This window comes from Neltuma alba, unplaced genomic scaffold (genome assembly GCF_004799145.2).
Source record: "Neltuma alba isolate B1F8T4 unplaced genomic scaffold, ASM479914v2 tig00011324_pilon, whole genome shotgun sequence".
NCBI classification, from domain to species: Eukaryota; Viridiplantae; Streptophyta; class Magnoliopsida; order Fabales; family Fabaceae; genus Neltuma; species Neltuma alba.
The window spans coordinates 113,501-135,976 of record NW_021636031.1 but is presented as its reverse complement, the minus strand read 5'-3'; the positions used below and the strand labels follow the sequence as shown (position 1 = coordinate 135,976).

General features: G+C 35.0%; 2 protein-coding genes across 3 annotated transcripts in view; both read right to left on the bottom strand.

Annotated features, from left to right (window-relative positions):
* The window catches only part of LOC114711968 (NAC transcription factor 29-like), a 34,532-nt gene extending 24,037 nt beyond the window's left edge, over positions 1–10,495 (bottom strand). For both annotated transcript variants that reach the window (XR_003737180.1, XM_028896415.1), the window contains exons 1-4: positions 10,317–10,495; positions 9,941–10,224; positions 9,467–9,625; positions 9,305–9,375 (exon numbers count right to left, since the gene is read on the bottom strand). Coding sequence is in view for 1 of the 2 variants with exons in the window: in XM_028896415.1 (XP_028752248.1) it covers positions 9,305–9,375; positions 9,467–9,625; positions 9,941–10,224; positions 10,317–10,473 (671 nt within the window). In the remaining variant the exon portion in view is untranslated. The remainder of the gene's footprint in view (positions 1–9,304; positions 9,376–9,466; positions 9,626–9,940; positions 10,225–10,316) is intronic.
* Positions 73–1,763, bottom strand: LOC114711972 (protein NTM1-like 9). The gene is made up of 4 exons (XM_028896419.1): positions 1,466–1,763; positions 1,099–1,364; positions 682–828; positions 73–574 (listed from the first exon to the last, which is right to left on the bottom strand). The coding sequence occupies exons 1-4, from the start codon at positions 1,647–1,649 to the stop codon at positions 365–367; spliced, it is 807 nt and encodes a 268-aa protein (XP_028752252.1). The 5' UTR covers positions 1,650–1,763; the 3' UTR covers positions 73–364.
* Positions 10,496–22,476: the final 11,981 nt, after the last annotated feature.

The window sequence follows — 22,476 nt, the reverse complement described above, 5'->3', positions numbered from 1 at the left end:
AGTTTATACTAATGAACAAGTTAACCGAGGAAACAAAAAATAAACAAAGAAATCCCTTTTACTCATAAAAAATTATACCTCATTGATATATAAAAACTTGAAAGGGAAGGTCAGCACATACAACAGACTCAGGTCTAAAAATTAAATACAACAGATAGCTCCAGGCCAAATCCTTGTCTCTAACATATGGCTAAAACAAAACCCTCCTCACGTGTTTGCCTCCATACAATAACATCACGCAGATCCAAACCTCAAATCTCACAAGAACACTGAAAAAAGTACACATCACCATAATTCTTTTTACTTTAAACATAAATAGTTTTCCTTTCTTGATGCGTGCGAATGCATATCTGATATATGCTATTTACCATTTCCAGTTACTCTCTAGCTCATCCAAACTCGAAGGGGACCGCAGTAATGAACTGACATCAAATTCTTCTTCTGACTCATCATGTGGCATCTCAACGCTTGGATTCACTTCACTAGGCCGTGTCTGAATCAATGAGCCTGCAAACTCATTTGACTCCCCAGCTGTTTGAATCAGTGAATCCATATCTGAGGGATAGTACTGTACCTAAGTCATATATCAATCAAATTTTAGTTCTCTCACTCTAGTTCGCATCCTACAGCATCATATATAAACAATATATCCATCAGTGGCTCAAGAAGTTGTGTGCTTACTTCTGGAGTCACACGCAAACTTGCTTGATTTTCATACTCAACAACTATACGGTTATTTGGCCCCTGTTCATCATGAACTAGTTCATTGGATTTTTCTTTTGGTTTCTTCTCAGTTTTCTTCAGTAACCTACATATAACATAGGCTCTCTGCAACATGGAAGAATAATCAAGCATTACTTTGTCACAATCAGATCATAGATCCCAATATAAACGTTAAAGTAAGAAATCGCCAGAAAAACAACTAATCATAGTTGTAAGGCAGTTTTAAACCATAAAATTCATGTCGTAACCACTTTGGCTGCTTCATAAGCGCAGAACTGGGAGAACTTTGTACTGCATATACTCTCCAATTCTTGAAGTTCAATATCTATACACACATAAATGATAAACTTTCTAAACCCCTAGCTCGAAGCTTACCTGATTGGGAGGGAAGAGGGCATCATGACATTCACGAATAACCCAATTATCTTTAATACCGGGAGCACGTCCTCGGTAGAAAACTAGTGTCCTTTTGGTCCCAATGACATTGTTGGTGACTCGATCCTTGATTTTCGTCTCTTGACCGGTGGGTTTCCAGTAACCACGTGATGTTGTCCTATTACACAGAGTACGGTTTGAGTACTTGTAATCGCGAGGACTGATGAAAAACCATTCCGAGTCCGCCGACTTGATCAGCGATAATGCTGAAACAGCACAGCACAAGATGATTGAGGTACGAACAATTTAAAAAAAAAAAAAAAACTGCAGATTGATATTGGTGTGAAGAAGAAGAAGATTATGATACCTGGTAAGTCCCATGGTTCGTACTTGCAAATCTCAATCTCAGGGATGATGTTGTGGATGGAAGGATCATCAGCCATCAGTTTGTGGTAGAGGTAATGACCAACGAGTTCTTCATCTCTCGGACGGAATCTGAAACCCTTAGGCATCAGTATCAGATTGGTCCACCATGGTTGGCTCTCAACCATAATATGATAAGCTTATGAAATGACGAGCTGAGACTTTGATGAAGACGAAGTGCAGAGAGAGAGAGAGAGAGAGTACCACTAGCGGCGTTGTTACTTTGTTTTGAAGCAACAATAATAGAGGAGGAGAGACTTGAAAAAAGCATAAGTCATAGCTGCCTTTAAATAGGGCCAACAAATGGGTAATGAAAATTAAATCAAAATGATGAGGTAGGCGTATATGTTTCTATTTTCTAGCTGTATGTCAATTATTTGTTGTTATTATTATTATGTTTTTTAACGAAGACATACAAGCATGAACACATTATAGGGTTAAATAAATGAAATATCATGGACATTTTAATTTATGGCGTAATGATAATCCTAGAAGCTTCATGGTGAGTTCATGTACAACTCGTAAGTAGGTGGAAATGCGTGCAAGTGGGGGGTTACTATTGTTACTGGGGAGGATTTGCATTGGGTGCTCATCAGATCTGGACCGTCCAGATCTGATTTGGATGGTCCAGATCTGATTTTATTTTTATTTTTATTTTTTTAAAATAATTATTTTAATAGATATAGGATAAAAAATAAAGATAATCTCTTAACTATCATTTTTTAAAAATATAGTTTTTTCTATTTTAAAATAATTATTTAAAAATATTAAATCTGGACCGTCCAGATTGCTCATCAAGTGATGAGCACTGGGTGCTCATCACCTGATGAGCACCAAATGGGGACCCCATGAACTGGGGATAACCGATAACATCATGCATGCAAAGAAAGATTGGGTGGGAGGACTTATAATGTTTGGACACGTAGGGAAGCGTGAGACCCACCAACTCACCGTGTACGCAGGGGTTTAGGCCCGGCGCGTAAGCCAAGGAAAAAGAGAAGGCAAATTCCTCTCTTTTTCTGAGTTGAAGGCTTCCTCCTCCTTTTAATTTTCTCAATTGCAACTTTTTCTTTTTCTCTTTGTTTCCATCCCATTCCGTTACGAGTCTCAATCATATTTCTTTCCTTCAATCCTCATCATCATCAAATCTCACGCGTTTTTCTCTGCATAGCATAATTTGCAGGATCGATCGGTCATATTCTTTTATGAAAACCGAAGCATCTATCTGTGATTTGTCTTAATCTTTGTGTAACAAATTAATGAAGTTTTCCGTGTCTTATTCCAACATATGTGCTTTTGCTCTTCTTCCTTACAATTACAAACACCATTTTTGGACGAGCTTCTGTAAAATGCAGCATCTGTCGAGGCATTTTTCTAAGATGACGTGTAAATTCAATTGACCTTGCAAGGCTTTGTCTGACTAAACGGTACAGTTTTTCTTAAAAGAAGACGAACAATGTCCAATCATTTTTAGAAATTGCCGAAATTCTATTGTTAAATATGGGTCCAGATTCCTTCAAAAAATAGATTAGGCTACTTGCTTCAGTATTAATACTATTCTCGGCAAGATTTAAACAAGGGAAAATTTCAATCTAGGACTGCTATAGCAAATTTATTTCAGTTAACCCCCAAAACAATCTGAAACTTCACTGTAGGGCCTAGGGGGAAAGTGAAATTAATTGGACAAAGAAAAAGACGCAAATGTCCTTGTTAACTTTGCTGCTGAAACTGATGAACAGAAAAGGACCGAAAATCAGAAAAAACTTTCATCCTACTCTTCCCTCTCTCACATTGAAATCTCTCTTGCATGCTCTTTCCTTTTACATCTGAAAACTCACCATCCGTCTACTGGTTGTGGCACTCTGAAAAGTCACAGAAATCGTCCAAAGGAGATTCATCATCGTTTGTTGTACTGGTTCTCTCACTCTCAAAACCTGTATATGAATCTGTTATTACGCTTGAATGTATATGTTATTTGTCGAATATGAAAAGTTTCTGTTCTATAAGATACTTGATTATTGCTTGTTATAGTAATAGTGGGTATTTTGTCTAGCATATTTGTAAGTCTGAGAATCCCGTTACTTGAATGAGTGCTGTGAAAGCAAATCTATAGAAAAATAGTAATTTGATGTTGCTAAAATATGTATTTGTATTATAAATTTGCAAATTCAAGTTGTCTAGGAAAATGGCAATTCGTGTTGTGAAAACTTGTATATCTCTTGCTAATTCACAAATTTCTATTGTAAACATATACAATTAGGATATTAGGTACAATTAGTGACTTTATAACATGATGTTCTAGAATTTTTCCTGTCATAGGCAAGGATGGTGTAGGAGCGTAGAGCATGACAAGTGGAGAAACACCTGAACCAAGTTCTGGAATATGAAGTCAGTTGCTATTACAAAACTACTTCAACAGATAAAGACACAACCGAAAAGAAAGTGATGACATCACAAATTGTTAAATTTTCTATTTGACATGTAATTTAAACTATTTGGAATTATGTTAAAGTTGTGAATAGAGAATTTGAACAATTTTCTTTTTAGAGAATATATATTATGAGTATGTTGCAAGTTAATTAACTATAATTTTTAGTCTCTTCCTACCAATTTACAAGTATGTGATGTATTATTCACAACTGAAATTAGAAAATATACAACAAGGATAAGTTGATTTGTTAAAGAAACTCGTCTATTTGCAAATGAGCTCATATAACTAAAAAGTTGACCATGATAATATAACAAGTCTGGAGAGATTATTCACAAGTGAAATTAGGAAATTTCTAACACGGATATACACATTAACAACAAGAACTCGTCTATTTGAAAATAAACTAATCTGATTAAAAAAGTCAAACATGTTGATTCACAAGTCTGGGAGGACTTATTTGAACTGAAATTATAAAATTTGCAACATGCATACATATATTAACAATAACAATATGTCCATTCATAAGTGGTAGTTGAATTGAAGAAGCTGAATATGATTCACAACTCTGAGAAAGCCTATTTGCAACTGGAATTAGGAAATTCACAACACGCATATGTATATTAACAACATGTCTATTTGCAAGCGAGCTAGTTGAATTGAAGAAGTTGAACAATTCACAAGTTTGGAAGGATTTATTTGCGACTGAAATTAGGGAATTTGCAATAAAAATACATATATTAATGACAAGAACACGGCCATTTGCAAGTGAACTAATTAAATTGACAAATCGATCACGAGTTTAGGAGCGAGTGTTCATTCATAACTGCAAATAGAGAATTTGCAACAAAAATATGTATATTAACAATAATAATACGTCCATTTGCAAGTGAGCTAGTTGAATTGACAAGTGGAACATAAGTCTAGGAGTGAGCATTCATTGACAACCAGAATAAGGAAATTTGTAATAAGAATACGTGTGTTACAACCAGTTACATCTCTTCCATTCACAAGTAGAGTATTTAAAATAAAAAGTCTATGCACAAGTCTAGATGTTTCATTCATAATTGGAATTAGGCAATTTACAATAGAGATACATGTATTAACATAAATACATCCATTCGTAAGTGGACAAAGTTTTTCATGCATTTACATTGTTGTCAACCAATTTTAGTGTAGTGGTGGGGATAGCTTATTGTTTAGTACCATCATGACATTTTTCAACTATCACATTATTATACAATATAGATTCTAATCCACCACCAAAAATATTAAGTGGGTTGTCATAGCTACTTTCCCAACCAATCTAAAAATACATATTGAGATTCATTCATGTGCAAAAGCGGCTCTATATTGAACCAGAAAAGACTATTTTCAGCAATAAAATCACGCAGGGTTCAGGGACAAGTTTTTCTAGTATGAATAGCTTCACCACATCCTGAGCAATGATACACTTTCTTCTGCTAGAATTGTGATTCAATCCTCCTAGTTCTAAGCCTTCCAAGATAGCGAGTAGTCAATGGTGGTTGCAAATTCTTAACAAATTCACCTCCCACATAGGAGATGCAAATTAATTGTTTTCCACTACTGCTAACCTTTTGTTATCTATAGCTACACATCATTCAAGTATCAATTTCAATCAACTTTCAATAATTAAACACAATATATATTTACAACAGAAATTTGTGAATTAGCAAGAGATATACAAGTTTTCACAACACGAATTGTCATTTTCCTAAACAACACGAATTGTCATAACATTTTAATCACACGATAGGACATCAGATGACATGGCACCATTAGACAATCAGAAGAGCTATAGAATCTTCATTACCACAAGCATCTTATCAAGATAAAAGTTCTAAAACTCATGCCCTAGAAGAATATGGGCCTTCAAACTTAAGGTGCTATGTGTCACTAATACAAATAAAGTCATTTTCGTCACCCATTTTCATCTGTTTTGAAAAATAGAAGAATATGGGCCTTCAAACTTGTCTGTTAAAAAGAAACATAAGAGTATGGACTCCCCATGCTTGTCTGTTTTTCTTAAAAGCAGACGAACAACGTCTTTTTTTAATTCAAATTTCATTTTTGCCACACAGATTTAAACGTACCCTAGCATATACACCTCCTCCTTCCTTCTTCTCTTTTCTTCATATGCGGTGCGCTCTCTCTCTCTTGTTCAGACTTCTACTTCTCCCCCTCCAGTGCCGATGTTGACAACCAAGTTTGCCTTCTCCCTCTCTAGTAGCTCATTGTCTTCTTCTCCCTCTCTTTCCCCTTCTTTTCCCTTTCTTCCCCATTCTTCTTCTCCTTCTCTTTCCCATTCTTCATCCATTCTATCCCACGACCAGGAGCAACGTTTTCTTTCATGAAAGTCGCTATTCTTGTCCAGCTTGAGCTTGTTCACAACACAAGGTAAGAGGCACGGGGGTGTGTCTCTTATATTATGTGAGTTTTTGGATATTGAAATGAATGAATATAAGTGTTTGTGGGCATGTATGTTTTTTATTTAAATTGATTGTTGGTAAGAGTTGCATTTAGGAATTATTCAACATCGATTGGGTTACATTTTGATGATTAAAAAGCTTGCTAAACTTGTTTAAACCTTAACACACATAAGGTGTTTGTGAAAATGTCTAAGAGAATGATTTTTTTTTTGGGTTTACAAAAGTTTAGGTGAGTTGGATCCGGGGGGCTCACTAGGGCTAAAGCATGCCTCCAGACTCCGAGAGCGCTTACAAAGGTACTTACAAATCGCCCACCAACAAGGTCCTCACATCAGCAGCGAGATTCGAACTCAAGACCTTGTGGGTTATGAGTCGACTTCTTACCAATTGGATCAACTCTTATTAATGTCTAAAACAATAATTTGATTGGAATATAATAGTTAACTCAATATTTAATCTTCATATTAAATTTTAGAAAGCTTGAGATGCTATTTAAACATATATGTGTATTTAGATTTATTTTTATTACTTTGTAAGTGGATAGTGTTAGGAGAAATGTGCTTCAAATCATATTGAAAAGCTTGTGTAGTTGAATATTACAATTATCCTAATTAATATTGTAAGTAAGCTTGAAATTGTATTTGATATTGTGAAGATGAAAACTTCGGTATATATGTTTTTACATGTTGTAGATTGCTAAACTTGTTTGATTTAATTGTGTTGGATAGCTTAACTTAGTCTTGAATTACTTTAGTTTTGTTGGAATTGAGGTTAATTGGATAAAATTGCTTTAATTGTTATATGACTAATTAGATAAAATTACTTTAATTGTTATATGACTAACTTATGGTGTTTAGTTCTTTTTGCTTAATTAAGTTAATTAATTAGGATTTTTTCGTTTTAAATGTTTTAACCCTTAAAATTGTGGATTGTGTGGATTTTATTTATATGAAAAACATGTGATTTGATTGTGCCAAATTGCTATTATTGTTTTGCTATAATCCATTTTAATTCTGCTGTATGTATGCTTTTGGAATCGCAGGTTGAATAAAAACTGACAATATCCAAATTTTCACCTTTTTTTTTAAAAAAAAACACACATTCATTTGTTCTCTCCAGAATCTAGAATAAACGAATATGCATGCTCATATTTGTTTATTTTGGCTAGAATAGACGAATATGCAGACCACATATTCATCTGTTTTGGAGAGAACGGACGAATATGCAAGCCCACATTCATCTGTTATGGAACAGACAAATATATGAATGCCAGTATTCGTCTGTTTTAAAATAGACAAATATATAATTACTATCTACATCTCTTATATTAATGTCTCCCTTAAAACAAACTAACAAGGACCTTTAGAACAGATGAAAATAATATATTTTGTAGTAGTGTGTATCTAAAAAAATTTTAGAATGCTAAATGCACATCAACCCTAATTTTATCTCTTTACTCCTTTTAATGTATATACTTTATAAAAGATAATGTTTTATAGAAAATATAAATTAAGAACAAAAATTTGTATTCATACAGTAAATTTAATGAAATCAGGAAAAGATACTTTCTCAAGTCTCATCCCATGGAAAAAACTAAAAACGTGCTTTTCCCATCGGCGCAGTTGACTGGTACGTTGGTTTCGTAGCTTTGTTGAGTTATCTTGAGGTCCCGAGTTCGACACTGGCTTAGCCCCAGTCAACTCTTATCTTAATTGCCATTTTCATTTTGGTCAGTGTGCTAAACACACATCTGTGAAACTAATAATTGATAACCATCTTTAAATTGAAAATGCACGGAATGTCATCCAAATGAAATTCATATTAATGAGCCCATTAGATAGTAATAATAAAATAAACCTGACGATCATGGGGCTAGAAAGAATCTCTTTTAATTTCAACGAGTGATAGAGCTTGATATTTATATATACTGGTAATTTCAAACTAGAAGAATGGACGAGCTATATCAACAGAAAATCAATAAATCCAACAGAAATAGTAGTATTATCTTGTAAGAATGCTAAAAGTCAAGGTATTTACAATAGACGAAAAGAGAGAAAGGGCAATTAAAAAGAAAAAAAGAAAAAAAATAGCTTTTTTTTTTTGGGGTGTTCTGTAAATGGCAATTCTTGTGTGTGTATAACTATACGCTGAGACGTGCTCCCCGAGTTTTAGCTTTTGAGAGCATTGACTCCACTAACATTTGTTCGGTACGTCGCCTTCCATTTCCTCATATTCCTTGACTCGCCATTTTTTTTTTTTATGCTCTCATTTTGTTCCATCCTCTGCTTTGTTATGCTTCTTTTCATTTTGTTAGTTTATTCTCCACTTTTCCATTTATAAAAAGAAAAGAAAAGATTAAAAAAAAAAAGGCAGTAGTTAACATGATTATTATTTTGTTTATTGTCTCTTACTATATTTAATATTCCATTTACACCAGAATTCTTCCCATCAATAGTTTATGCTATAGCATCAGTTAATCATAGAGGAAAAGAAACAATTGTCTATGGCCATACAAATTTGCATTAATTTAAACATAGTGTTTAAGACAAGTTAAATCGCTAGTCACCAGGATTTATAACACTAAAAAGAAAGATACACAAAACTTCTTCATGCTAACTCACAGGAATTTAGAAAAGTAATTGGAGAAAGATACACTAATGCAAATGCTTTTTTTTTTTTTTTTCTTTCATCTCAATGCATAGAAGCTGTGGCCGTCGTTTCCCGTAACCATTGCTCATCCATGGCTGGAGCCAACTACACGACCAAGCTGGAGTACAACTCTTCGTAATCAAACTCAAGCGGTGTTTCACTGCTTGAATTTAGTTTTTGTGGTATAGCTTCATTTGACTGGAGAAGTTCTTGAATCATTGAGTCCGTATCTTCATTTGAAAGGAATTGAACTTGAGTGCCTGTGTTGTCTATAACTTCTTGGGGAGAGGTTTGAGTGGTTGAGCTCATATTTAATGAACAATATTCCTAAAACAAGTATTCAACAAGTATTAGTTTTCGTTCTCTTTCACGCCTTCAAACATAATCTGTGAACTACTTAAAGAATCCTTCTGCTTACCTTTGAAATCATATTGAAATTTGCTTGATTTTCATATTCGAAGTCTGTGTCATTATTGAGCTCCCTTTCAAGCTCAAGTAATCTTTGATCAAAGTCAATAGTTTTTTCTTTTATTTTCTTCTCATATTTCTTCCTTAACTTGCATAGAATAAAGTTCCTCTGCACCATTTGGAAGTATAATCAGGCATTCATTTGTCAAAACTATAGCACAAAATCAGAATTAACAGTAATCTGTTTAATAAAAACAATGAATCAGATGAGTTATTCATCAGAACTGACAGTGTCGTGAGCTAACTCCAACTCATGAAAATTGATGACAAACATTATTGACGGTAGATTCAGTAACTACAGTTGTAAAACAGTTTGTGAAGCCCAGAAAATTCTTTTAGTTTTACAATAGAAGCACAGCATGTACTCTCTAATTCTTAAGGCGCGTAGTTGATATGAAAAAACACAAACAGAATTGGATTTCACCTGTTCCAGAGGAAGTGTGGCATCATGATATTCATGAATAACCCAATTGGTTTTACGTGCACGAGGAGGACGACCTTCGTAGAAAACGAGAATCCTTTTAATCCCAATGACATTGTTGGTGCCTTGCTCTCTGATATTCCGCTCCCGGCCAGTGAACTTCCAGGAGCCACACGATGTTGTCCTGTTCCACCGAGTACTCTTAGCGTACTTATAATCAGGAGGACTGAAGAAAAAGCACTCCGAGTCGTCAAAATTGGTCGCCGAAGCCGCTGAAGTAGCAAGAGCTAGATAAGAGCAAGAAAGCAAAATCAAGGGCCAGAGCATGATAAGAAGATGGAGCATAAAAAATCAGAAAGAAAAATTTGGAATAAAATACATAATAAATCCCAGGGCTCGAACTTGCAGACGTCAATGTCAGGTAAGGTGGTGTAAACGGAAGGATCAAGGGCCATCAATTTGTGGCGGAGGTAGTAAGCGACGAGCTGTTCCTCGGTAGGACAGAATTTGAATCCCGGAGGCACACGGCTCTGCATCGGAGCTGGATCCGTCGTGGTTGTCTCAGCCACAATAATATATGAAGGGGTTGGAAAGGGGCAAGCAGAGGATTTGAGGGAGACGAAGATGCTTGGGGAGAGTGAAGAAGAGGGCGTGAAAGAGAAAGGAATGGACAGACTTGACTTGCTCACTTGAAGCGTCACCCGCGGCAACACCTCCTTTTATAGACCGGCCTAGAGGTCAGGTCGGCAGTGAAAATTAAGATAAATTAATATTAAAATAAACTAAATTTTGAAAATTAAAATTATGAGTTTAAAATTTAAAAGATTAAAATCAAATAACTCTAAATTTTAATGATCGAAAATTATACCAACCCCATCTTTTTTTTCATATTTCTAAAAAGACACATTATGGTTTCAAAATATGATATTTCTGTTTTCTTGAATATAACATCCACTTCTACTAAACTAATTAAAGATGCAAACAGGAGGAGAGAATTTTTGGGAGTCTATCTTTCCCCTTCATTTCTTCTTTCGAGCATTAAACTCACGTCTTTCTCATCATTGTAGTACAATATGAAAACTAGATATATATGTGCGTGAAAAAACTAGATGTGTGTGTGTGTGATTTATGTTATATGTGTTGGAAACTTGTTCCCTAGGTTTTAAAATTTTATGTATTCTAATCTCCAAATAGGAACACGTCCCCGAAGGTTCTCGAATGGCATCTCGTGAGGAACACGGAAATGAGGACAACTTGCTTCACAAGTTTAAAATTTTTCTTTTTCTTTTTTTTTTTTTGCCAGAATTTAAACCTCATGCTCGGATGGCGATAAAAGTATAAAATTTAACTATGCTCTCCCACTTTTTCATCTATGTCCTCTTCTCACTACTCAGTAAGAGATTTTTTTCTGTAATAGATGCTCCTCATACTTATAATATAAATCACTTTAATTAATTTATTAAAATCAAAAAATGGTCATTGATTTATGACAAAATTAATTTGATAGTCCTTGTAATTTTACTTAATTTTGAATCAAATCCTTATAATTATTTTCTTTTTAATCCCTCCTTAAGTCCTTATTGTTTGCCCAGTTATCTTTGGTCCTTCTGCATAGATGCCGTTAGTTGGGGTTGACTAGAGGCTGACATGGCGCTGAATAATGCTTGAGTAAGCACAAAGCACATCATCTTCGGCACCGGCACCACCTCCTTTCCCAGCTTCTCCCTCCCTTCTCCGCACAGTCTCTTCAAAGCAACACCATGATCTCTCTGTTATAGTTCATGTATTCTTTCTTCATTCCTTGTTTTTTTGTGGCCAAAATATACTCTTTCTTTATTCACAATCATCGTCTTTAGCTAAAGCTTTGCTTTGTGTTTCAGCTTCAGTAATTCCTTCTCACATATGTAATGGTACCCTCCTCCTCCCCAATTGTTACCAACTCCCATGGCGACAGGAGTAACATAGCTCTCTGAAGTAACAGAGCTCGAGCCAACAAGAGTAAGCCAGCTTCGCTTAGATCGTGGTGCTCGATCAACCAGCTCTCGCAAATCGGCTACGGCTCTTGCGGTGACGTGGAGATTCCACAAACGTTCCTTTTGCAGAATGACCAGACGGCGTAGGGTCGGGGAAGGAGAAGCGTCTGCTCTTTTGGGATATGTTAACGCTTGAGTAGATCGGTCCCGGTAAGACAAATAGAACATGGTGGGACCTAGTGGAGGCGGCGTGCACTTCAACTCCACCAATAATTCTCAGGTGAGAAGGAGAATCTGAAACATGAAAAAGAAGAAGAAGCCATAGAAGTTCTTTCAAGCTCCTCCATTGTCTCTGGGTAACGTGTTTTGGCGATTTAAGTAATGATGATACCAAATCATACTCCCAGAACAAGTTCTGACTTTGCGTTCTTCTCTAATCCAAAAAATATCATCATTCTCCTGACACAGTGACCACCACTGTCGTACCTTTAGCTTAGCATGAACGGACGAGCTGCAATAGCCTAAGTAGCAACATCATTCTGCAACCCGAGCTTTGTGGGGAACGAAGAGAGAGAGAGTTAACAGAGGAGGTGGCGTGGGTGAGGAAGATGGTATGCTTAGTAAGACTACTCCTACTTAATATAAAACCCATTTAACTAATTTGATTAGATTAAGAAATTAATAAGTTAGTTAATATAAGAAAAGTGACACATTTTTTCTAAAACACTATAACCATATTTTTTAATATCCCATCTCCCTCTTCTATTTGATTATGGTTAAGGACGTATTCATAGGGGTAATTTAAAAAAATTGATAAATATAATAAATAGGTCTTATATTTAGGATCAAAACTAACTCAAGAATTAGATCCTATATTAAATATTGGAGGAGTATTATTTAGTGCTATGTTAGCCCCTAGTCAACCCAAACTAACAGTATCTATAACAGAAGGACCAAAGCAGATAACTGAGTAAACAATAAGGAGGGGATAAAAAGGAAAAAAAATACATGGACTTGATTCAGAATTGAATAAAATTACAAGGACTGCCAAATTAATTTTTTCTTAATTTATTAAATATCTTTCAAATAGAAGTTTTTTTTTCAACTTTGCGCACATTAAAGTTTCTCGCATAAGGAGGAAAGAGAGTCCTAAATACAAGAAAGATAAGAGGAATTTTCAATTAATTTTTTAATATGAATAAATAAGTAACTTTTATCAATTCAAGACGCGTTTAATGACCTAACTAACATTTTTTAATTTAAACTTAATTGACATGTTATATACGAATACACTAGTCATATTTTAAGGAAAACTCTTAGAACCCATAGAAGAAAGTGACAATAATTGCATCGACGGTCATTCTTGCACTTAGAAAGGGGGAATTACAATCAAGTCCCGTAAAAGAAAAATAATTATTAAAAGGTCCCAATGACAATCTCAACATTCTATAATGACAAGTCCTATAGTGAGAATGACAACCTCTGAGACTGTTTTTTTCAGTTGTTTTTCTTATTTGGGACCTCATTGTAATTCTCCTTTAGAAAGGCTATTACATTATATTTGAGTTGAACGGTGGTTTAATTTAAGTTAGTATAATATCAAATACACATATAATTTTTCAAAAAAAAAACACTTATCTTTTGGCTTGCAATAACAAGCATTATGACACCCCAAAATCACCGTAGGCAATTCTTACTGTGAAAATATCTCAACTACAAAAATGTTGACCTTTCATGGATGAAGATTCAATTTTGTCTCACAAGTTTTCATATAGAAGCTGCAGGTATTTCGAAGTTTTTTTTAAGGATTAATATCACTTTAAAAGTGTTAGAAAGGGAGCAAAGTTGTCCTAATTGTTGACATTTTAAAAAATTAACATTAACGATTAAAAACTAAGATTGACAATTAACATTTTTAAATGTTAGGGATGGAATCACTTTCTTTTAAAATTTTCAGGATGGTATTGATTAAAAAAAAAATTCGGATATCTACATTCTGGAATTTTTTGAGGTAAAAATTGGACCTTAACCCAAGTTTCATTACGGTAAGAGGAAGTGCAGAATATTGTAGGCGCCAATGACATTGTTGTGTTCCAAATTAATATTACGGTAAGGACGCCAACAATGTCATTGGGACCAAGAACACTCCACTTTTCTACTAATAATAAAGGTCGTCGTAGCAGGTAGCATTATTGGCAGAAGAAAAGAAGGGGAAAGAACGAAGGAGAAAATTGTGATGAAAAGCAAAGAGTAATGAAGAAGGAATAAGTAATAGAAAAAGCTGAATGCCAAACGCATTAAAAAAATAAAAATAAAGGGATTACTGTGAAGTCAGTAATAATATTCTGGCTTTCCGGACCTGGATGAATGAAACGAACAGCAAAGCTACTTGCTGCCCAAGTTTCAGCTTTCAAAGTATTAACCACCCCACTATCTATATGTAGATTCTTTTTCCTATTTTAACTTCCCAAAACTACTTGCTCCGCAAGTTTTAGAGTTTTCGGTTTCATACAATCCGCCTTATTTAAAACTCACTCCACTTCTATATATCACATGCAAATAACTGAATTATTTAGATCAAAAAATTGATTAAACTTGGTTAAAAATAATGAATGGATCACAAATGTATTTGAATTCAAATACATCCCTTATCTATGGAGGGTCGAAGGAGAAAGAGAATGACTGGAAAAAAAAAAAGGGGAGTGTATAGGGGGGGAAAAAAGAAATAAGAGAAAGAGAGTCTCCCATAGAGTGAGTAATTCTTGACGAACATATGATAATTAATGCAGAACGTGAAATCATTAAGGACAATAAAAATGAAAAAGGTGGATTAAATTTTTACATACCATATCAACAAAGTGTAACGCACACAAAAAGATGAGCTCTATTCCAAAATTATACTCCCTCGGTTGATTTTTATATGATCCTATAATTTGGATTGGTTTGGTCTTTTTAACAATATCTTATTTAGGGGTGTTTGAATATTAAATATATTTTTATCAATTTTATCATCAATTAATTTTTTTATTCTTTCCCTTCATCTTTTTCTACTAAATTTTCTTTCACCTTTTTTTTTTTTGATAAAGAGAGAAGATTACAATAAAAACTCAATGCAGAAGTAAAAAGAAATCTTCAAGCGGCACTAAGTGAAGTCTTGGGGATTTTGACAATGCGTCCTTCGCGAGGAAGTCTGCGGTACGTAACAGCTCCCTTGGGGTGTAAAGTAGCTCTACTTCCCAGTTTCTCTCGAGCATAGATTGGCATTCTAGAATGACGTTCCAATGAGCATGAAGCTCATCAGCTCCATCTCGTATGAGTGTGATGGCCTTAGCACAGTCAGATCAGAGTATGATTTTACAATCATCACCGTCCCAAGCCTAGCGAAACCCCAAAAGGCATGCCCATAACTCTGCAAACAGAGGGTCACCATCTCCCAAATGAATCACGAGGGCCTCGTTAGGATCTCTAATGATACCTCCAACCCCGGCTTTCTTGGAAGATAGGTTAAAGGCTCCATCTACCAGCACCTCTGTTTTACCTGAAAGATGTGTTGAGAACTGATTTTCGTTCACTCCGCAAAGTGTCACTTGCTGAAGATTAGATTTAGCTTGTAGAAAGTTGCTCATTATGGCGTTAGCCTGAAGAATGATGCGATGAATATTACCCATGCTCCGTTGAAAAACCCATTCGTTTCTATGCTTCCAAAGAAGCCAGTAGATGATTACAAACCATTCCTTCCATCCTTCCTCAATCAACCTAACCTGAAGCTTAAGGTTCATGACACACCAGTCCCATAGGTTCTTATTAAAGAAGGCTCACTTCATGGATGGTTTGATAATGGTTTTCCATAACGTCTGAGTTTCTAGGTAGTCCCGTAAGACATGCAAAGCAGTCTCCTTCGCTTTCTGGCACCTGCTACAAGCTTCGTCAATGCTCATGCCCCTACGAACTCTTTCGCTATTGGTAAGGAGTTTATTGTGTAAGGTGAGCCACAGGAAGGTTTTACATCACTGAGGTGTATTCATCTTCCAAACCCGTTTCCAGACTGGATTTAGAGCTGGAGCATCCTCTGTAAGTAAGTTGTAGGCTGACTTTAAGGAGAAATGACCATTTATCTCTGATTTCCATCTCACCGTATCTTCCCCATTTCTTAGTCTAGCGAGTTCCGTTGCCTGATGGACTTTGTTCCAGTTATTTCGAATCCCTCTCTAGAAACTTGATCCCGAGCACTCAAAATCTATCGAAGGGAGGAGATCATTGCCGCATTTGTATTTGCTTCTAATCACTCTAGCCCAGAGAGCATCTTTATTTTTGATAAGGCCCCAACCTGCTTTCATCATAAAGGCTTTATTTAGAAGATTGGCATGAAGAAGACCCAACCCACCTCTTGACTTATCAACGCACACTTCTTGCCAGGAAAGCAGATGCACCTTCCTACTGTCATTGGCAGAACCCCATAGAAAACCTCTAGTTTTCCTGTCAATATCGTCACACATGCCTTTAGGGAGAGCGCAGGTTTGCATGGGATATAATGGGATAGCCTGGATAACAGCAGGGATTAGGGTGTGTCGGCCTGCTAAAGAGATAGAGTTTGCCTTCCAACTGCTTAAACGGGCTTGGATTTTGTCTATCACATATTGGTAAAGATCTTTGCGCACGTTGTCATGGTGAATGGGAATGCCAAGATACTTGCCCAGATCCAGGGTGATTTGGAAGCCCAGTTCCTCAGAAAGCTGCCTCGATCTGTTGTGGTTCACATTTTTAGAGAAGAAAACCCGCATTTTTGATTGACTTACTTTTTGGCCAGATATAGTGCAAAAGTGCTGAAGGTAGTTTTTAATAACCTCTACTTGATCTATGGAGGCCTCAACAAAGAGAATCAAGTTATCTGCAAAGAATAAGTGAGAGATAGGAGGCCCCTCCTTATTTAATTTTATTGGCTTCCATAGTCCTTGAGCTATTGCCTCCTATATCATGTGAGCAAGCTTCTCAATACATAAAACAAACAAGTAAAGAGAAATAGGATCACCTTGTCTTATGCCGTGAGAGGGGGAGAAAGCTTGAGTTTTGCTACCTTCCCAAAGGATCTGCGTGGAAGGGGAAGTAATACATCTGGATAGTACATTTAAGAGATAAGGTGGTAGCTGAATTTCCTCAAGACACTAGATGATAAAGTCCCATCTTAGCCTGTCATAGGCCTTTTCAAGATCAATTTTAATAGCCATGAAGCCCTTTTTTCCTGATTTACCTCTCATAGAGTGAATAACTTCCTGAGCAATTATAACATTATCTGATCCCAAACGTCCAGGAATAAAACCACATTGATTAGGAGATATAATATCAGGCAGAATCTCCTTGATCTGGTTGGTAATAAGTTTGGTGATCGTTTTGTAAATGACATTACATAAACTGATGGGTCTAAAGTCTCGAATTGTTTCAGGCTGCTCCTTCTTAGGAATAAGGACTATGAGTGTGCCATTAATATCATCGATCATAGATGGGTCCCTAAAAGCCTCTTAAATGGAGTTAGTAACTGCATTCCCCACATAATCCCATTGACTCTGGAAAAATAGAGCATTAAGTCCATCAGGTCCTGGGGACTGGAGAGCCCCCATGTTAAAGATGACTTGTTTTATATCTTCACTAGAAATTTTTCCCCCCATCAAGCGAAGCTTATCAGCATCAATTCTGGGATAAGCAAAGGACAGTGGAACTGTGGGGACCACCTCGCTATCAATCTGAAAGAGATTGGTGTTAAAAGAGAGCGCTATCTGTTGTAACTCTATTCTCTCGTAACACCAAGTGCCATCATCATTCTTTAGAGCTTCTATCTTGTTGCGTTTTTTCCGTGCATTGGCTTTGGCATGGAAATATTTGGTATTTCAGTCACCGAGACCATACCATTTGCATTTAGCTTTTTGGGCCCACAAGAGTTCTTCTTGTACTAGTATAGACTCCAAGTCACACCAAATTTTTTGCATGAGAACTTCTAGGGACTCTTTGTTCACATAGTGTGCTGAGAGGTTACTTAATCCCTTAAGTCTATTGAGAAGGTGACGGCGTTGCCTCCCCAGGTGGCCAAAGACTTCTTTACTCCATACGTTAACCTTATCAGTGAAGTAGAGTACTGCGTCATGCCATCATAGATCATTGTGCCAATTTTCCTGAACAAAGTCCTTGAAACCATCATGTAGGACCCACGACGCTGTAAAACGGAAAGGGACTTCTCTTCTAGTAGTAACCCCATCATCACTAGAAAGCTTTAAGAGAACTGGCCGATGGTCAGATTTGAAGAAGGGAAGATTAAGTACCGAGGCATGAATGAAGGTTTGCATAAAAACTGTGTTAACCAAGATTCTATCAAGCCTTCTTTCGCACCGTTCCCTTTTCTAAGTGAAAAAGGGTCCTTTACAGCCCAAATCAATCAACCGCAAGTCTGTAACCCATTGACTGAAGTTGCAATCAATGGTAGAGCCCACACATGACGTTGAAGCTCTCTCATGCAAATATAATGTACTGTTGAAATCCCCGCCAATGCACCTGTAACATACTATTTAAAAAAAACTATAAAATATTTTATTATTTTTTAATAAAAAAATTAAAAAAAAAAACCACCCCACCTTTTTCCACCGACAGTGGAAAAAGGAGGGGGTTATTAATGAACATAGAAGGGAAAAAAAAGCAGAGAGAGGGGCGGCTGAAGAAAACGAGATGAGACGTAGTAAGTGTAAGTTGAAAAGAAGGAAGGAGTATTAAATAGAGGAAGGAAAAGAAGGAAAGGAACGGATGAAGGAAGAATTTTTGGGAAAACAATAAATGAATGAAGAAAATGGGAGAAGGGATAGTTAGAAGTTGGAGAAGTGAGTTTAAAAGAGAAGGAGGGGAGACGGAAGAGGAAGAGAGAATGAAAGGAGAAAAGAGAGTGAGGAGCGGAGAGGAAAAGAGAGAGAAAGCTAAATTGCAGAGTACCTAACAGTTTGAAGATCATTTAGGTACACAAAACTACTTTTGTTATCATATTTTCTTCATGAATATTTTCTATATATTTACAGTTTATATTATTAGTATTATTATAATGTTTAGAGAAAATTTTACTGTTGGGTATAGAGTAAATATGAAGTTTGACAACGTATGACCGTAGAAATTTAAAAATATATTATTAAGAAATTTTAATCGGCTTATATTTATTCAAGGATTATTTTGAGAGTTTTAAATTAATTTTTTAGTTGAAAAATGTGTGTTATTCGAGGATATAGAATATTTTTACTGATTAAATTTAAGTTAAATAATTATTAGAATTATTTAATATATTATGTAGGTTTTAATCGATTTAAATATTGAATTTGTCAAAGATATATTGTTGAAATAATTTTTGAAAGCTTAAAGAATTGTAAATTGAGAATTTTATGAAATTAAATAAAATTTTAGTTTGTTTATAATGCAAAGAAGTTATTTGGTTTGAGAAAAAGTTTTAAATAAGATTATAATAAATAATTGAGAATTTTATTTTGGGTAACATATATATATTTATTTAAGTTAGTAAATTTAAATAGTTTTATATGTAAATTATATTTTTAGAATAATATTATATATCCTTTATATAGTAAAGTTTTGGAGAGTTAATATATTTATGTAATTCTAGTTTAGAGGGTAGTTTTAGAAGTTTTGAGTAGTTTTGAGTTTTATATTAATAAATACTTATGTGCAATTTTGTAGACTCTTGAGAATTTTGGAGTAATTTTTGTGTGATTATTTGTAAGCTAAAGAGTACCAGGTAACTCTAAAAATTCTTTCTTGTACATGTGAATTGTGTATGATTATATTGTGGATTTACTAATTTTTATATCAGACTGAAAAGTAGTATTATGATTTCAAATAAATGTTTTGATATGTTATTTGATTTTGTTAAGATTTATTACTCTTAATTACGATCAATATTTAAATATATTGATGGCTAAGAAATTGTCATGAGTTGCGATTAAATGGTATATAAGTTTTATTACTATCTTATCTTTAAAATATTTGAGGACGTATTTATGATGTAACATTATTGGCATCTGACATGTATTGTTAGGCTAAGGATAGAAGGAAATTGCATGGATATAAAATTACCATGTGGTATGCCATCACTCGGTACACAGTGGATGGCACGTCAGGGCTCCTTCTTCCATGTTTTCCTTTGGTCGGGAATTCATTGGAGCTGTGGGACATGTGACACCTCCCTATTCACAAAGGAGGGGAGCCATAGTCCGAGCTTGAGCTCTATATCTTTGGCCGGATATATCTCTTGTATCGTTGAGCTTGGAATAATTCAGTAAAATGGATTAGTTCCTATCAGACTATGTGTTAGCCTATGGCTCCAGTCAGCGGTATAAGGGTGGACAGTGATATAAGGGAAGTAGCATATTGCATTATTTTGGATATATTAGAAAAATAAAATGAATTGAATGTATCAAATCCGTGATTTTTAATATATTTATATACACACATATAAACAGATTTTTGGTTTATCATATATGATTTGCTTGTATAAGTTAGAATTTCAGTAGTTACTGAGACGTTTGATCTCACCCTCTATATTAACAATTTTCAGGCGAAAGATCTAGTAGGAATCAAGGGAAGGCACCAATGGAGTGAGCCGTGAAGGCTTTTGTACTCCTCAAGCACATGCCATGTTATATTTTTATTTGCTATGACTATAAGACTTGAATAGTTTATTTTGTTGTTATGTTAGAAATATTTTGAAATTATGAGTTGTTTGAAGTATTAGAAATTTGTATGGACTTTTAATTATGCCCCACAACAATGACTATGAGCGGAAAACTCGTAACGGCAATTAAAATATACCACTGGGGACCAAGGTTTTGGTTTACTGATGGTGTTTCCCACAGGACGAAAGAAGCCCTATCATTGGGGGTTCAATTCCTCCCACTGAGCTTTTTTTTTTTTGTGTGTGTCTAGTTTGATTTCGCTACTTATCATTTTCTTCAAAGCCTGCAAAATACATCATATGGGGAGTTAAAATAAGCATTTCTTCAAATGAAACATCAGCATCTCTGTTAAGACAGGCTACTGCATTTTTCTAAGGACATCTATCTCCTCTCATGGATACTAATGATAAATAAATTCTTCCCGCCAAACAATGCAGATTGAAAAAATTGGATGGCATCTAGGCCCTAACACAACAACTATTTAATGAATTCTAGTAAATGCCAATAACCTTGCAATGTTGGGACAACCACTAACCATATTTCGAAGTAAATTTCAAAACATACAGAACCAATGTAATAATAACATGCTCTGACTTGTAATCACATGAAACACACAATGTTAATCAAGGTAAGCAACAGTAATATAAACAGCCTCTTTAATTCTTGTGACTAATCTTAAGCACATCAATGTCATAGTTTCATTCTCGTCAAAGCAGAAGGCCTACCAGGTTGCCAGGAGAGGTAACTACAAAATATTCTAGGTACCAATAACATTGCTATGCCCTAAAGCTCCACAAAATTCCAGGGATTAGGAGTGAGCAAAACCAAACTGTAACCGAAAACCGAACGAACCGAATTCAATTTCAGTTTTTCGGTTACATATTCAATTTTTATTAATAATTTGGTTTTGTGTTTGATTTGATTAGTAGAAAAAATTTCGATTATAACTGAAAAACCAAAATAAATATATTATATATTTATATTTATAAATATTATTATAATAAATATATATGTGGGTTTATGTGAACTCTTAAAATATATTTATATTCAATAAATACGGTTATGATAAATATTATTATAATAAATCACATTGAATAATGAAATATTTATTAATTAATGATTATAATTGTGTTTTATTATTATTTTTAATTTAAAATCACTTTTCATATTTATCTATTTTGGTTAATAGGTAAACCAAACTGAAATATTTCTGTTAATTTAGTTTCAGTTAGTTCATTTAATCGATTTTGGTTTGGTATTTAAAATTTGCTCTATTTGATTATTCGGTTAATTCGATTATCATCGATAACCGAACTGAAAAACCGAATGCTCACCCTACCAGGAACATCAAGAATCAGGACATCAAAAATGTCATTGGGACCAAGAAGACTCAAAACCGCTTTTCTCATGGCTGGTAGGCGGAATCGTTAAGGGTGCTTGAGATCATGAGATATGAAGAAAACCTATTTGGATCATCAAAATTTGTTGCGGAAAATTCAAACACCATAGAAAGAATGACGAAAGAATAACAGACTGTCATAACGACTAGGTTTGTTGCTGCCTAAAAACGAAGCAACATGTACAAATAGAGGAAGAATAGCGAAGCAATAAAAAATGGTAGGTGGTTTCTTCTAGGGTTTCAGATTGCCCCAATCCAGAAAATGAAAATTAAGGCCCAACAAGTTTATACTTTTATCTCAAACTACGTTACGTGGATTACTATCATCTTTGGGTTCAACAGCCTATCACCCCAATCAGCCTATCAAAGTTTAAGAACTGAGCATCCCCAAGAACAATTTTGTGTGTGCGCGCACGCTCGCGTTTTAGAAAGTCACCATAATGCCAGGAGCTAAAC